At 38.0% G+C, this 16,439-nt stretch overlaps 1 protein-coding gene across 3 annotated transcripts in view; it reads left to right on the plus strand.

Annotated features, from left to right (window-relative positions):
- Positions 1–14,432, plus strand: part of DLGAP5 (DLG associated protein 5) — a 39,005-nt gene extending 24,573 nt beyond the window's left edge. For 2 of the 3 annotated variants that reach the window (XM_044229823.1, XM_044229824.1), the window contains exons 14-19: positions 1,602–1,821; positions 6,405–6,597; positions 9,466–9,523; positions 10,098–10,344; positions 11,973–12,019; positions 13,949–14,432. In XM_044229823.1, coding sequence (XP_044085758.1) covers positions 1,602–1,821; positions 6,405–6,597; positions 9,466–9,523; positions 10,098–10,344; positions 11,973–12,019; positions 13,949–14,089 — 906 coding nt within the window. In that variant the 3' untranslated portion in view covers positions 14,090–14,432. The remainder of the gene's footprint in view (positions 1–1,601; positions 1,822–6,404; positions 6,598–9,465; positions 9,524–10,097; positions 10,345–11,972; positions 12,020–13,948) is intronic. The other variant, XM_044229825.1, reaches the window with a different exon arrangement.
- Positions 14,433–16,439: the final 2,007 nt, after the last annotated feature.

A 16,439-nucleotide genomic window follows, 5' to 3' on the forward strand; every position in this document is an offset into this window, starting at 1 on the left:
TCTCCTCTTACTTTATTCTACAGGCTGCTATTAAGATTATGGGACAAATAAACTAAAACTATTACCTATACTTTGATACCCTTCCCTCTGACCTCTTCTTCATTCATCTCTCATTCCATCATTTAGCCTTATTTTCTCCTTTTCCATCAGTTTTTAGACATGTTTAAGAGTCTGAATTAGTTGGATTAGAATTTATCTTTATTTCCATTAAAGAGAAAAACATCTTGTGATGTTCCCAACTCCTAATCACAGACAGTCTTCTAGAAAAAGCTGTCTATACTCTGTTGCTACTGTGTTGGTTCTCACTTCTCTCTCCAACTCACTGCAATTCAGCTTCCCCTCTCTCTCTGCCTCTGGAACAGTTATCACCAAGAGTATTGATTCTCTAGTCACTGAATTATTAGATACTTAATTTTAAAATCCAACCCCCCTGCAGGATTAAATGTGGTTGACTCCCTCCTTCTTGAGATTATATTCTGATTCTCCTCCTGCCTCTGTGCCCATTCTTCAGTCATGTTTGCAGTTTGGTTTTCCCTTTATCCCTTACATGTTTGTGATATCCATATTTCTACCTCAACTCTATTTTTTTTCTTCCACATTCTCTCTGTACAGTCTTACCCATTCTGTGATGAATCCCAAATCTGTATTTCAAACCACACTTTAATGCTAAGCTCTAGCTCTATATAGCCTGACTCCATGTACCTTAAGATTTTAAGTTATGTTCCAAACTAAAGTCATCTGGACACACATCACTGTTTCTCTGTCTCAGAGAATAGTATTGGCATTTCACTAGATGTCCAAGGTAGAAACCTGGCTATCTTCTTTAGTTCTTTCTCTGTTTCATCATCTCTACCAGACACACATATCCAATAGATTGCCAAGTCCTCTCAGTTTGCCCCCTTAGATATCTCTTGAAGCCATTCATGTTTTTCCATTTTCCTCCTTAACCTAACTACTGTCATCTTTTCTTATTATCAGTACAGTAGTCTTCCTAACTGGCTTGTAACCCTCCAGTCCCTTCTCTGGGCCATGGACAGAATGGACTTTCTGAATCACAAAGCTGATGATGTTACTCTACTGATTAAAAATCATCGATAAGCTCTATTCCTATGTCCTCTATATAAATGTAGCTCCTTAAAATGGTTACCTGCAAGGGATTTTATAATCTACCTGTTGCTTACTTCCTTCCACTTTACCTCCTCTGCATTTGCTTTCACTTCTGGCTTTGCAGCCATGCTGTTCTCTGTGCTCAGACCTTTCCTCATTCCATCTTGTAGCCTGGCTAACCGTGATTCCAGCACAGGCTACTTCTGTCAGCCTTTCTTGATGTTTTAGGTTATAGCCTTGTTTTGTCTTATAGCTGTCTGATTTTGTCCATATCTTGACATTTATTATTCTTAGTATCTATATCTAGCCCTTCCTTAAGCTGTGAACTCCTCGAGGGCAGTGGCTTGTCCTTTGCCTTTGGCCTCTGGCATTGTTAGCACATACAAGGAAACTGCTTAGCATATGATGACTGTGTTTAATATTTTATGTATGTTTTAATTGTTTTTCTTATAAGGTGATAATGAGTAGCTTTAATACATAATTTCTCTTTGCAGAAGAAAGTTGTCTCAGGGGTAGCAAGTAAGCCCAAACAGGACGATGGCGGAAGAATTGCAGCTAGAAATCGCCTCGCTGCCATAAAAAATGCGATGAGAGAGAGGATGAAGCAGGAAGAACCTGTGGAGGCAGCGTCCTCTGTAATGCCAAAGGAAGTTGATAAAATAGTGTTTGATGCTGGATTTTTCAGAATCGAAAGTCCTGTTAAATCCTTCTCAGGTTCGTTTTTCTGCTAAGACTCAGTGAGAGAAATACTTGGGAGCTTAGATAAGAGGTCGAAAATAGTTTTCATCTGAAGCCAACCGAGTCTCTTTGAGTCTGGAAAGTAGACTACATACTTACTTACACATGCAAGGTGCATTTGGATGTATATGATTAGATGAAATATGCTGTGTCTTCTAAAATGGCTCTTATATTTTCTAAGCAATTTCACATCTGTTATTACCGCTTAACCCCATGGTCCTGTGTAGGTCACAGGATCCCAAGAGGTGTAAGGGACATGATGGAAGCATGAGAAGTCAGGTGATTTTCTTCAGGTTAATCAGCTGGTTTAGAATTTAAGCTGCAAGCATCTCAGGCATCAAACCCTCACCCTTCTTTAGCTGAGCTTTAAAATGAAACTTATGGAAAATGGAAGTTTGGTTTAGTTTTGATTTGTATTTAAAACTTCTCAGATTTTATGAAACAGTGAATATACTAATTTCCTACCTTAAAAATATTCCAGTGAAACCAGCTTTTTTTTAAAAAATTTTTTATAAGTATATAATGTATTATTAGCCCCAGGGGTACAGGTCTGTGAATCGCCAGGTTTACACACTCCACAGCACTCACCGTAGCACATACCCTCCCCAATGCCCATAACCCCACCACCCTCTCCCTACCCTCCGCTCCCTGGCAACCCTCAGGTTTTTTTGTGACATTAAGAGTCTCTTATGGTTTGTCTCCCTCCCGATCCCATTTTGTTTCATTTATTTTCCTACCCACCAAACTCCCACATTGTATCTCCACATCCTCTTATCAGGGAGATCATATGATAGTTGTCTTTCTCCGATTGACTTATTTCGCTAAGCATGATACCCTCTAGTTCCATCCACTTGTCATCGCAAATGGCAAGATTTCATTTCTTTTAATGGTTGCATAATATTCTATTGTATATATATACCACATCTTCTTTATCCATTCATCTGTTGATGGACATCTAGCTCTTTCCATAGTTTGGCTATTGTGGACATTGCTGCCATAAACATTCAGGTGCACATGCCCCTTCAAATCACTACGTTTGTATCTTTAGGGTAAATACCCAGTAGAGCAATTCCTGGGTCATAAGGTAGCTCTATTTTCAGTTTTTTGGTGAACCTCCATGCTGTTTTCCAGAGTGCAACCAGCTTTTAATACTTCAGGAAACCATCCTTATGATTTTCTAACTGATTTCTAAATGATCTTATGATTTTTCTTTATGATTTTTTAGTAGCTATTTAAAGATTTTATTTATTTATTTGACAGAGAGAGATTACACGTAGGCAGAGAGGCAGGCAGAAAGAGAGAGGAGGAAGCAGGCTCCCCGCTGAGCAGAGAGCCCGATGTGGGACTCGATCCTAGGACCCTGGGATCACGACCCTAGCCGAAGGCAGCGGCCCAACCCACTGAGCCACCCAGGCGCCCCTAGTAGCTATTTTCCTTAGGCTGTCTTTATGGGTCCAGCACGCTTCCGCTGCGCAACTGTGCTTCTTAGGCTGTCTTTATTAGGTTGAATTTATATATGTAGATGGAAATTATTTAAAAGCCACGTGGTAAGAGGTCAGAGCTGAAGTAATCTCTTCCATAAGTTTCGGTGGACACTTCTATCAGTGCTTTAAGTGCTAGATGTTTGTTTTCTTTAGAGATTTTTTATTTATTGATTTGACAGAGAGAGATCACAAGTAGGCAGAGAGGCAGGCAGAGACAGAGAGAGAGAGGAGGAAGCAGGCTCCCCGCTGAGCGGAGAGCCCGATGCAGGACTTGATCCCAGGACCCTGAGATCGTGACCTGAGCTGAAGGCAGCGGCTTAACCCACTGAGCCACCCAGGCGCCCTAGATGTTTGTTTTCAAGGAGAAAGGGACCAAGCCCTCTTCAAATACCAATCAGCTGAAGGGATATTTTTTTCCCTATTGTTTAACTGTGTCCACGGGGAAATTTTCTGAATGTAAACTTGAGGTGCTATCTAATATTTATATTAAAATGGAAATTTATCACCTCAAGTATATTATATATAACCTTCCTGTCAGTTTAGCTATCACACCTGGTGTGGTTTCATTTGGATTCTTTACTCTAAGCAGCTGCACTTCCAACAAACCCAGGAATTGCTTCCTGCTTGTAACACGGCTCCTTGCTACTAACTTCCCAAGGAACTCATCACTGTTCTTTCATGTACCCAACTTGGCATTTACGACTGGGGAGATTAAGGTTTATGGCCCAAATCTATCTTGTTAAAACTGAGTTCTCATTACAGAGCACATGGGTTGTATGAGTCTTGTTACAAAGCAAAGTCCCCCAAGGAAGGCCCCTCACCCCATTTGTCACTCCCTAGAGGCAGCCAGTTCTCTTTTGTTTTCTTTTTCTTTCTCTCTCTCTCTCTCTCTTTTTTTTTTTTTTTTTAAGATTTTATTTATTTGGGGGCGCCTGGGTGGCTCAGTGGGTTAAGCCGCTGCCTTTGGCTCAGGTCATGATCTCAGGGTCCTGGGATCGAGTCCCGCATCGGGCTCTCTGCTCAGCAGGGAGCTTGCTTCCTCCTCTCCCTCTGCCTGCCTCTCTGCCTACTTGTGATCTCTGTCAAATAAATAAATAAAATATTTTAAAAAGAAATTAAAAAAAAAAGATTTTATTTATTTGTCAGAGAGAGAGCGAGTATGAGAGCACAAGCAGCGGCGGGTGGGGGGTGGAGGTGGGAAGACAGAGGAAGAAGCAGGTGTCCTGTTGAGCAGGATCCCAGGATGTTGGGATCATGACCTGAGCTGAAGGCAGACACTTAACTGACTGAGCCATCCCAACCACTTTTAGTTCTTAGGGTTTTGTTGGAGTCTTGAGTTGTTCGACTATGTAGATTTTTCCCCCCTCAAATTGTGCAGTGTATTTTTTGTGTTCTTTTGTGTGTGTTTGTGTGTGTGTGTGTGTGTGTGTGTATGTGTGAATTGTTCCTTGAATTTACTCTCCTTGGTCCTCTCTAATCTTTCTTTTTAGAAACATCTATTTTATCTTTTTTCTGGTAAATAGACTATTTTTATAATTTTTCCTGTACTTGTTTTTTACTTCCTTATTTCCTCAGCTTTCTTGTTGGCTCTCATGGTTGTTTTTGGTTTTTGGTTTTGCTTTCATAGTTTAAATTCCCAAGACCTCTTTCTCATTCTTGGAATGTCCTGTTTTATAACATTCTGTACTTGTTTGTTAAGTGCACTGTCTTACCTTTCTGAGGATGTTAACGATAGCTTTTATGTTTTCTTTCCCCTGTACAGTCAGTATTTGTTCCAAGAAACTTTCATTTGTTTGGTTTTTGTTTCCATCTCTTGTACTGGAGGATTTCCTTGGGAGTCTGGTGATCATTCATTGGCAGCTTATGGTTAAGAATAGGTCTCTGTCCAGTAGCACGTGGGTAATCGGGGCTTTACTGTGGGGTGATTTACCTGGGCCATTGTGCTAGGAATCTGTACATCACTATATTTAATTCTTTTTTCATGGGCTAGTTGGGCTCCCCAGAAAAGATTCTTCCTGTCTATTGCCTAGAGGGTATTATTCCGGCTGGCCTTCTTTCAGGAGCCAGGTGGGAGGGAAAAAACTAAGCATCTGAACTGTTTGTTTGTGATCCCCTTTTTTCCATATAGTACCAATCTCCTAACCTTACCTGGTATCCCCTAAGCCAGAGACTTTTTCCTTCACTTTTTCAGGAAGTAAACCTTTCTAGTCTTCTGGTTTGGGTGGTGAGGGTGTGGGGGCATGATGACAGTTGCCTACCTGTGCAGAATGAGGAAAGGGCTCCATTTGTTCTTTCTTTAAACTGACTTTGAACCAATCTTCTGTTTTTAGCTCCCTTTTCATCTCTGCTTCCAGACGTACTTGAGACCACCAATTCTTTTGAGGGATGCCGTGGTATAAATTGGGTCATTTCTCCTCTTTCCTGACTGTGACTGGTGGCTTAGAATTTATTTTCTTGGGTCTGCTAAATAATATCCCACTCACTCATCTAACATTACAACTTCCAAAATTTTCTGGTTATTGTTTCTTTTTTTAGTCCCCTTTGTCCTTGAAATTGTGTTTCAAATTTTAAAAACTGAGTAAGATCTCCCTTGTAGTTCAGTTGGTTAAGTGTCTGTCTTCAGCTCAGTTCATAATCTAAGGGTCCTGGGATCGAGCCCCATGTGGGGTTGTCTGCTCAGGTGGGGAGTCTGCTTCTCCCTCTGCCCCGCCCACCCCTACTAGTGAGCACATGCTCCCCCCCCCTTCAAATAAATAAATAAATAAATAAAATCTTTTTAAAAAATAAAAAGCTCCTGAGAAATAAAAGGGGAGGCATTCTTTGTCCTTGTAACGTTCTGCCTTTTAAGATGATCTCTGTTACTGCTTATAGTAGTGGAATGTCAAGAGGAAACAGAATCTAATGTGTGTGTTGAATACTATCTTTAACTGAAAGTCTCAGGCATTTGTCTTTAAAAAACATTATGGAAGAGGCTAGTAGTAGGGTAACAGGAAGAACTTGCACTGTCTTGTTTGATATAATGAAAAATGACTGAAAGAACTTTTTGATATTGAGATGATTTCTCTCATCTTCTAGGACTTTCTATCTCTTCTGAACGTCTTTCTCAAAGACATAGGACACCTAAGTCTGTCAGCAAAGGTGCGACTGAGTGCAGGGCTGAGATGGATCATCGAAGACAAATGATGTCACCACAGAATCCTGATCCTCAAGGTATCAAAAGTGAGCATGTCGATAAGGAGACTTTGCTTTCAACTATTCCTAAAAACAGGTATTTCTTTCATGTGTTATCATAAAGAGTATAACAGATGCTGGGGTGCCTGGGTGGCTCAGTTGGCTAAGTGCCCAGCTCTTGATTTAGGTCTGGGTCATGATCCCTGGGGTGGTGGGATTGAGCGCTGTGCTCAGTAGGGAGTCTGCTTGAGGATTCTCTCTACCCATCCCCCCACACACACACAGGCATATGTGCGCGTGCGCGTACTCTCTCTCTAAAAATAAGTAAATAAGTCTTTTAAAAAGAAGTATAACAGATGCTGACATTAAAAATCAATTCATATTGTTAGCCTGGTAAAATATGCAAGATCTATGTTTTTAATTAGATTTCACAATGACTCTAAGGTGTAAGAAATGCTTCTATTGTCTAAGTGAGGGAACTAAGGTTTATAATTTTAGATCGATTATTGGTTATATTTAAGCATGCAAAGTAAATTCTGCAGAACTAAGAAGAAAAGAAGCAATACGGTGTTGTTTGGTGCTAAACACAGTACAGCTCTGGTGCTTGGCAGCTCTGAGCTCAAAACCGGTTCTATGGCATATGAGCTGTGAAACTTTGGGAGTTTAATTAACTCCCTTACCTTCAGGTTCATCATTTATGAAACACCAGTGCCAGGACTTCCCTACAGGGTCCTTGAGAGATAGGCTATTTTGTACCAGCCTCTACCGAAAGTGCCTTGAGTTTGCTATCTTGCATAAATTAAGGGAGAGCTCATGTGTACCGAAGAATTATACGCTAGACACAGTTCTAGGTTATTGACATGTATTATCTCATTTCATCTGCAGAACAACCCTGTTGTGGGGGGAGGGGAACCAACCCTGTGAGATACTAGATCCCCATTTTTCAAGTGAGAAGACATGAAAAGTTAGTAACTTACCCAAATACAGCTTATAATTAGTCAAACTGGAGGCTGCCTCTATTCTTTTTGCTGCAAAGTATGGCCTCTGCACAAACACATCACAATGATCTATATAGTCCTTGTTCAAGGACCATAAATGTACCAGAAATCTGTGAGGAAAAAGATAATTTAAGGTAAGGAGAAAATAAAATTGTAGTCTGGAACCAAGAGAGAACTATTGGTTTTATTATTATTGTTATTATAATTATTAAAGATGCCTTATTACTTTTTTTAAGATTTTATTTATTTATTTGACAGATAGAGATTACAAGTAGGCAGGTGCCTACTATTGGAGCCACCCAGATGCCCCTATTGGTTTTATTTATTAATCTGGAGATGGGATAGCATTGAATACTCAGTCATTATAGCAAAGAAGGTTGTCGTGGCGCCTGGGTGGCTCAGTGGGTTAAGGCCTCTGCCTTCGGCTCAGGTCATGATCCTGGGGTTCTGGAATCGAGCCCCTCATTGGGTTCTTTGCTTGGCGGGGAGCCTGCTTCCTCCTTTCTCTCTCTGCCTGCTTCTCTGCCTGCTTGTGATCTCGGTCAGGTAAATAAATAAAATCTTTAAAAAAAAAAAGAAAAGAACACCTTATGAATTGAAATAGAGGAAACAAATAAAAGTTTCTGCTCTTAAATATTTTATGGAACAAATTTTAAAATTTCAAATTTTTTAGTATGAACCAAGGTATATTTAGATTTTGTTGGGACTAAATATTTTAGGTGTTCTAGAAATCTGTGGATTATAAAATACCAATTTATTGTCATTTCTTAAATGCAAGTTGCTTTACTTTATATATATATCCTCTAGTTTATTATCTTGTGCTAAGAAGACCCATAATTGTATTTAAAAGATTTTACAGGAGCATCTGGTGGCTCAGTCAGTTAAGTGTCTACCTTTAGCTCAGGTTATGATCCCAGGTCCTGGGATCGAGCCCCATATCAGGCTCCCTACTCAGCGGGAAGCCTGCTTCTCCCTCTCCCACTCCCCCTGCTTGTATTCCCTCTCTCGCTGTCAAATAAATAAATAAAATCTTTTAAAAAAAAAGGTATTACAAGTATTCTTTAAATTTTTCTTACTTGATTCCCAAAAGTAATCCTGAAAGATCATCTTACATACAAACAACTTTGTGCAATGAAGGCAAAATGGAGTTGAAAACTAGAAAAATAGCATATTAAAAAAAAAAAAAAAGACTTGCAAGAGGTTGAGACAGGTTTTTTTTTTTTAATTATTTTTATTAATATGTAATGTATTATTTGTCCCAGGAGTACAGGTCTGTGAATTGTCAGGCTTACACATTTCACAACACTCACCATAGCACATACCCTCCCCAATGACCATAATGGAACGACCATCTCCATACCTCCTTCCCCCCAGCAATCCTCAATTTATTTTGTGAGATTAAGGCTTTCATGGTTTGTCTCCCTCCCGATCCCATCTTGTTTCTTTTTTTCCTTCCCTACCCCAAACACCCACTCTGCCTCTCAAATTCCTCATATCAGGGAGATTGTATGATAATTGTCTTTCTCTGATTGACTTATTTGGCTCAGCATAATACCCCAAGTATTTTTAATGAAATACAAGTTACAAACTTCGAGATTAGAATATATTAAGCTGTAACTAACAAGTAAATGTAGTACACAATAACTGACTTGTTGCTTTGATCCCTAGGAGTTGGCTTTATTCTAACCTTTCCCTAGTATGTGTGTATCTCTGGATTTGGTGAGATTCGAAAGACTGCCAGTGGACTGAGCAGCATGGTAACAGGCTGTGAGCTTTCTGGAGAGGAGTGCATCCAGTCTGTGTGGCCATCCCACTATAGCTGTAGTCCCAAACTACCTTCTTTGGACCAGGTCTGATCTTGGACCAGGCTCCATCTTTGACCCATGAAGGATAATATCAAAACACAAGTAAAAAAGATAGCAGTATGTTTAATTATCTGATTATCTGCTTTTTTTTTTCTTTTTTAGGAATAGCATAGAAGAAGCTCAGCATTCTGGATTACAAGATTTAATTGAAGTAAATTATGTAAGTCCCACTCCAGTATATAGATCACAATTTATGTCATTATATATAGTAACTCCATAAGCAACCCCCAGAATTTCCATCAGAAATCTAAACTAGTCATTCAAATGATACTTCTTGTTTTAAAGGCCTTTGTCTTGTTTGAAAGCATAGTCCCATTTTGTGTTAACTCACATCAAGATTTTTTTTTTTTTTAAATAAGGTTTTATTATAACAGCCATACTTACATATTGTATCTGGCTGCTTTTGCAATACAATGGTAGAGCTGAGTAGTTGTGGCAGAGATTCTGTGGTTCACAAAGCCTAAAATATTTTGCATCTTGCCTTTCCCGAAAAAATGTTTGCCAGTCACAAAACTGGAAAATCGTAGACACTTGCTGAGAAGCTTCCTTCAATCATACCATTGCCATAATATTCTTTGAATTAATTGTTCAAGAAGCAAGATAGTAGGATTTACAGTGTTCTTTAGCCTGTGTTCGGAATGTTGTTCTACTGTTTTTATTTTTAATAGCAGCAAGACTTTTTTTATTTTTTCTAATTTTTGGTAATTAAACGTAAAAATCTTTTTTACTTCCAGGATGCAAACAAGATAAACTTTGAGACGGATTGCTTACCCAGTGAAAGAATGAATTTGCCTCTACTTGCTAGTGAAGTGGCAGATGATATTAATACTAATGAAAAGGAGGAAATTGCAGACGGTGTAGAAGGGATGGAGCTGCATTCTTCAGTCACAGCACGGGAGGTTTTGATGAGCAGCCCTGAAAAAAGTATACCATCACAAAATGACATCTTACGGGAGGAGAAGACTAAAATTTCTCAGTCAGGTGAGCTCTTTTAAATATATTTAGATGAGGCTTTGTTAAATAAATGAACTTGCACTAATAAATAGATTATTGTGACTACTTCTGGGAACCAGTTTCTAATAGTAAAGGTTGAAAAATTGGGCATTGACAAGAAACACTTTATAAGAATCAGTACATGTCGTAGTGTCCCACTGTACACATCAGACCTTTGGAAGTGTACTTATTAAAAATAATGGCTAATAATCCATGTTGGAAATAAGGAGCGTTTTACATTAGACCAATCTGGATTCTTCATTGTGAAGACTCAGAAATTCCCCAAAGTTTATTTTTTTAGTTTAGCTCCTTGTCAACACACATCCTCAAAACTTTCTTTAAAATGCCCTATTTTTCTTTCATAATGCCTTTTCCTATCTACTTTGTTGTGATTGTTCTGCAATAGGAAATGTCTCTTAGACTTTCATTATAGTATAATGTGTGATAGTTTCGCCTACTGTTTTCATCTGCTCCTCAGTGGTGCTGTTCTGGCTGGGGCCTAAGGCAAAATAAACGTAACTTTGGCCAGACATTTAATGTACTCCAGCTATATTCTTGGGTGCCTTTTCTTTTTTTCTTTCAACCTTAGTATATTACCTGTTCATTATAAAAGGATATAAATCAGGAATAACCATGTGAAAGAGATGCATAGGGCAAAGCATGGGGAAAGGGGACAGAGCTTCCATGCTTTCCAAATGCATCATTCTCCCCAGATTTCTATATATTCACTAACCTGGATGCTCAGTGATATCTTTAATATTACAAGCATGGGATTTGTTTATAGAAGACTTTTTTTTTTAAAGATTTTATTTATTTATTTCACAGAGATCACAGGTAGGCAGAGAGGCAGGCAGAGAGAGAGGAAGGGAAGCAGGCTCCCTGCTGAGCAGAGAGCCCGACGCGGGGCTCGATCCCAGGACCCTGGGATCATGACCTGAGCTGAAGGCAGAGGATTTAAACCACTGAGCCACCCAGGCGCCCCTAGAAGACTCTATACTGAATTTAAGAATGAGAATTTTAATAAAAAATTTAAATACGTTTTTTAAAAAGATTTTATTTATTTATTTGACTGATAGAGATCACAAGTAGGCAGAGAGGCAGGCAGAGAGAGAGAGGAGGAAGCAGACTCCCCACTGAGGAGACCACCCGATGTGGTGCTCCATCCCAGGGTCCTGGGACCATGACCTGAGCCGAAGGCAGAGGCTTTAACCCACTGAGCCACCCAGGCACCCCTTACGTACATTTTTTTTAAATGCTATAGCATGGCCACATGGATGGCTCAGTTGGTTAAGTGTCTGCCTTTGGCTCAGGTCATGATCCTGGGGTCCTGAGATCAAGGTCCACGTCAGGCTCTCTGCTCAGCGGGAGCCTGTTTCTCCTGCTCCCACCCTGCTTGCGTGCTCTCTCTCTCTTTCTTGCAAAAATAAATAAATTTTTAAACTCTTAAAAAAAAATTATAAAAGAATGCTGTAGCATAAAATGACCTAGATTTTTATCTTAGCACTTAATATATGGAGCTTTTCATCATTTTTGTCTATTTCTTAACAACACCTGACTGCGAGGATATTCTCTAAAAAGTTAAAAGTTGGGGTTTTTGTTGTTGTTGTTTTTTTCAGTATTTGATATTAAAAGTCTTACTACTGAATGCCATCTTCTTGATTCGGTAAGTTTTCCAACTTAATTTGAAAAATTGCTTTATAGTCTAGATTTGTTTTATAAAATGGTATTACTCACTTTTCAGTTTGTGTACAAAGTTGGTTTCAGATTTATATGTTACTGTTTTATTTACTATGAAATTCATTTGTTACTCATTTTTCCCAAAATGGGAAAAAATGTGTTTATAAACTTTAAAAAATGTAGCATGTTTTAATACTACATTCTGAAGATTTATTTCCCTATATAATTTATGTATCAAATTTGTTATGACATATTGCTTGAATACTTAGATATCTAATTGTAGCTTGAATTATGCTAGGTATCTCAAAGTGATGTAAGAAAAAGCAAGACAAGATTTCTGTCTTTAGAAACGTGCATTTGGGAAGATAATGATAATATGGGAAGATAATGTCTATCCTACCATTAGTCACCATGGGTTATTTCCATTTTAATTCTTTTAGAGAGAGATATATATAGATATCTACTATTTTATTTAGAGGCTCCCCAGCCTTTATTTTTGGTGACCTCTTGCCTCTACATCTAGTTCAAACCTTAGCCGTTCTGTGACGCCTTCCTGGAAAAGCTCTCCTCTCTCCCATATTAATTTGTATATGTAGATGTATGTGCACAATGCACACAATCTCTTAGGAATATAATATGAATATGTTGTATTCCTAAAACCCATTATAATTTTAGGAATCTGTTTCACTTATTATCTGTAAATTCCTCTGTAGGCAGAGCTGGCACTGTGGCATGAATAAAATAGTGCACTCTTGCCTGTTGTTTATAGCAGTGGTTTTCAGCCCTACCCCCAGATATTTTTATTTCAATCTGGAGTAGGACCTTTATCAGATGATTCTAATGTGTAGCCAGGTTGACCACCCTGGTTTATAGCCTTACCTTGAAATTTTCCAGGGCCAGTTGCTAAAATGGGTCAGGAAATGGCCTTGGTTTGCTAATCTTTGATCTCAGAATATAAAAAGTTTATTGAGGCAAATGTAAGATAAAAGCAATAGTTTTTGTTAACCTTGTAAAGCCTGGCAAATACTTGGCTTCCTTAAGCCACTAATTCCTTAAGGATCTCCGTATATGTTGGCTTTCATTATTTCCAAAGATATGCCTTCTTTTCATGCAGGCTTCTGGGCTGCCCTGTGTCTCAGGAGCAGAATGAAGTGTGTCAGTATGGACCTGTAGTGACCTGTAGTCTGCTTTCTTGATCTTAGAGTCAGGGATTTCATCTTCAGGCCAGTTGATATAAACCTGATTTAATCCTGTTCTCAGATCTGAACTCTGAATGCTTGGTTCTGATAATATAGGATATTACAAATAAATTTGGAATGTACTGTATCACATTTTGTGTTATACTAATACTATGATTAAAAGCGTTTCAATTATCTTATACATTAGCTAGTTGACAAGTCTTGGTACTTTATTAATTTAGTCTCCCTATGAATTCTTTTCCATTTTTCATATATATTAGGCCTTGGACTTCTCAATTTTATTTTCCATAGGTCTGCTTGTCTAGTTGAGACCCAAATAGGACTCGAGGGGGAACAAAGAAAAGGATCCTAGTAGGATCACATTAGTAAAAGGCCTATGAGGTGCAGTTATATGGATTGGGATTTGTGGAATCTGTGTAAATGGCTTGAGATATGGTCTTAATTTTATTTATCCTACATATACTGCTGAAGTCCATTTACATATTACTAGTCATCTTTGAGGCATATGTACCTAGCATACGTTTTCAATTAAAAAATAATTTCAATCTAATTGAAATTAGATCCACTGGTAAGTAGCAAAATCATTGTGCTATTAATGGTTTTATTACTATATACCAAAATATTATTCATGTTATTAATTAACCTGCTATTTGCAATGTTGAAGGCTTAATTGGTGAAAACTTTGATTTAGTGACTTCTCTAAATTTATTCTCTAGCCGGGCCTAAACTTCAGTAATACATTCACTCAGGTGGAGAGGAGACATCAAGATCATGCCAGACACATTTCCTTTGGTGGTAATTTGATTACATTTTCACCTCTAAGACCCCTCCATGATGAACAACCAGAAGAATCTTGAATTTAAAAATAAATCCAAATATTTTTCTTCATATTATCAATGTGATGTATTATTAGCATATTGAAAATTGAAGAGTATGTATTTGTGTTCACTTCTAGTCAATTTATAGTGTCATAAAATGTTTTAATATTCAGTGTTCATCAGAGTGTGTTTTAGCTATGATAGTGTTTCTCGAGGGAAGTGGGGATATTTTGTACATTAACTATGCAGAATAAAAAATGTACTTTACCTCGCCTCTCTTGTTTAAAATGTATAAGCTTAATTAAAACTAAGTGTACTTACTCAGCACTTATGAACATTCTTCAGTTTAATCAAAATATAGTATTAAACTTTGACAGAAATATTTGCATCTTATACTTTATTCTTAGCTTGGACTCTTAAATTTGTTGAAGTTGAGCAACTTTGCATATTACATTTTTCAGAGTATAGTGAGTTCCTTTAAATGAGCTTTCTGGAATCTGAAGTTGTTTACATTCTGCAGTTTCAAACGGTTAAACTATTAGAGGGACCCATTAAATCTTTGCCTTTTTCTTTTCATTTTCCCCTTAATATACGTGGTAGTTTTAGGAGGAAATGCCTTCTTCCCTTAAAAAGAATTATATCAATCACTTAATGTGTTTGAACTATTTTCTCTTTTATAAAACTCTTAATTTTAGGATCGTAGAAGACAGGGCCATAACAGCACCAGGAAGACTCGTAGTAGCTAAGCTTATAACCAGACCTGGGTCCAGTTATTTCTACCTCTAAATGAGTTAGGGCTAGTGGCATTCACCAAACAAGCAGCAGCTTATAAATGTGTAAGATTAGGGGTTTTCAAAAAGAAAAGAAAACACATCCACTTTTATTGTCAGGGAAAGGTATGTTAAGCTTATATCGAGCCCATATGAGCAGTCAGGCCATGTGAGGGGCTGGCTTAGAAGAATGTTCTCAGAATGCCTAGTCTTACCAAAAGATAAAAGCAGCTTTAACATCCCATTAATGAATAATTCAAGGAAGACATGCAGAACAAAGAAACATATAAAAGTTGGGCTTTTCTAAGGGCCCAAGCATATGAGCATGCAAAAGAAGTTGGTGCAAGGTAACCCAATGACTCAGAGTCTATATAAGGCAATATGCAACAAAATAATAAAATAACATTTGCCCACAAGGACAAAGCAGATGAGAACAAAAACAATGTCAGTAAACGTGATTTTTTTGGTGGGTTTGGTAAGATGTACTATGGACTTGTTCAGAGAAATTTTGGCTATTTAGTAGTAGTAAAATGAAGTCAAACTGGCTTAATAACAGTGAAATTTATTATTTTTATAAGTTCCCAGGGTGATTCCTGGTGCTTTACAATCACCAGCTCAACAATGGTTTCAAGGTCCAAAATTATGTTCACAGTTCCTTCTGTCATCCTTGGTGTCGGCTTCTCTGTGGCTGGGTCCTTTTGGGGTCACATATATTGTTAGTATATTAAAATTTTTAGAGTATGTATTTGTGTTCACTTCTACTCATTTTATATAGTGTCATAAAATGTTTTAATATTCAGTGTTTAAGTATTTTAGGCATGATAGTGTTTCTTGAGGAAATTGGGGTATTTTGACAATCCATTTGGGATTGTCTTTAATCTGGATTCCTTATTTTATCTAGGATTATATTTTAATAAAACCATGACTAGGGGTGCCTGGGTGGCTCAGTGGGTTAAGCCGCTGCCTTCGGCTCAGGTCATGATCTAAGGGTCCTGGGATCGAGTCCCGCATCGGGCTCTCTGCTCAGCAGGGAGCCTGCTTCCTCCTCTCTCTGCCTGCCTCTGCCTACTTGTGATCTCTCTCTGTCAAATAAATAAATAAAATCTTTTTAAAAAAAAATGACTATTAGGAAACAGGGAATGGATGGATAAGCAGCTATTAATGTACCCTACAACTAGTTAGTGTGTTCTTAGGCTATTGGACTCTAGAATTATGAGATATTAGAAAAATCTTTGAAGATACTAGGAAAAAATATTGCTTTGGTAGAACAAATGCCTTTCCAAAAATGGGGGCAAAAAAGAATTTCCATTTGTTGAGGACCTCCTATATGGCAACCTTTTTGTGAACATTTATGAACATTTGTGAACACTGATTCAATGATTACAGTAACCCTACAAAAGGTGTAATATACCACTATTTTATAGACAAAGGAACCAAGTCTCAGGATTTAAGTAATTTTATGTGGAACAAGTTCCCTCTTTTTTCTATAGCTTATGTTTTTCCACTTAATCATAGATAGAATCAAGATGAGAATAATAGAGTAAGGAATTAACGAACTGTGATATGCTGCTTGCATCCCTCTTTAGGACTGAAATACTTTTTCCTTTAATTGTTAGAAG

This window comes from Neovison vison, chromosome 13, assembly GCF_020171115.1.
Source record: "Neovison vison isolate M4711 chromosome 13, ASM_NN_V1, whole genome shotgun sequence".
NCBI classification, from domain to species: Eukaryota; Metazoa; Chordata; class Mammalia; order Carnivora; family Mustelidae; genus Neogale; species Neogale vison.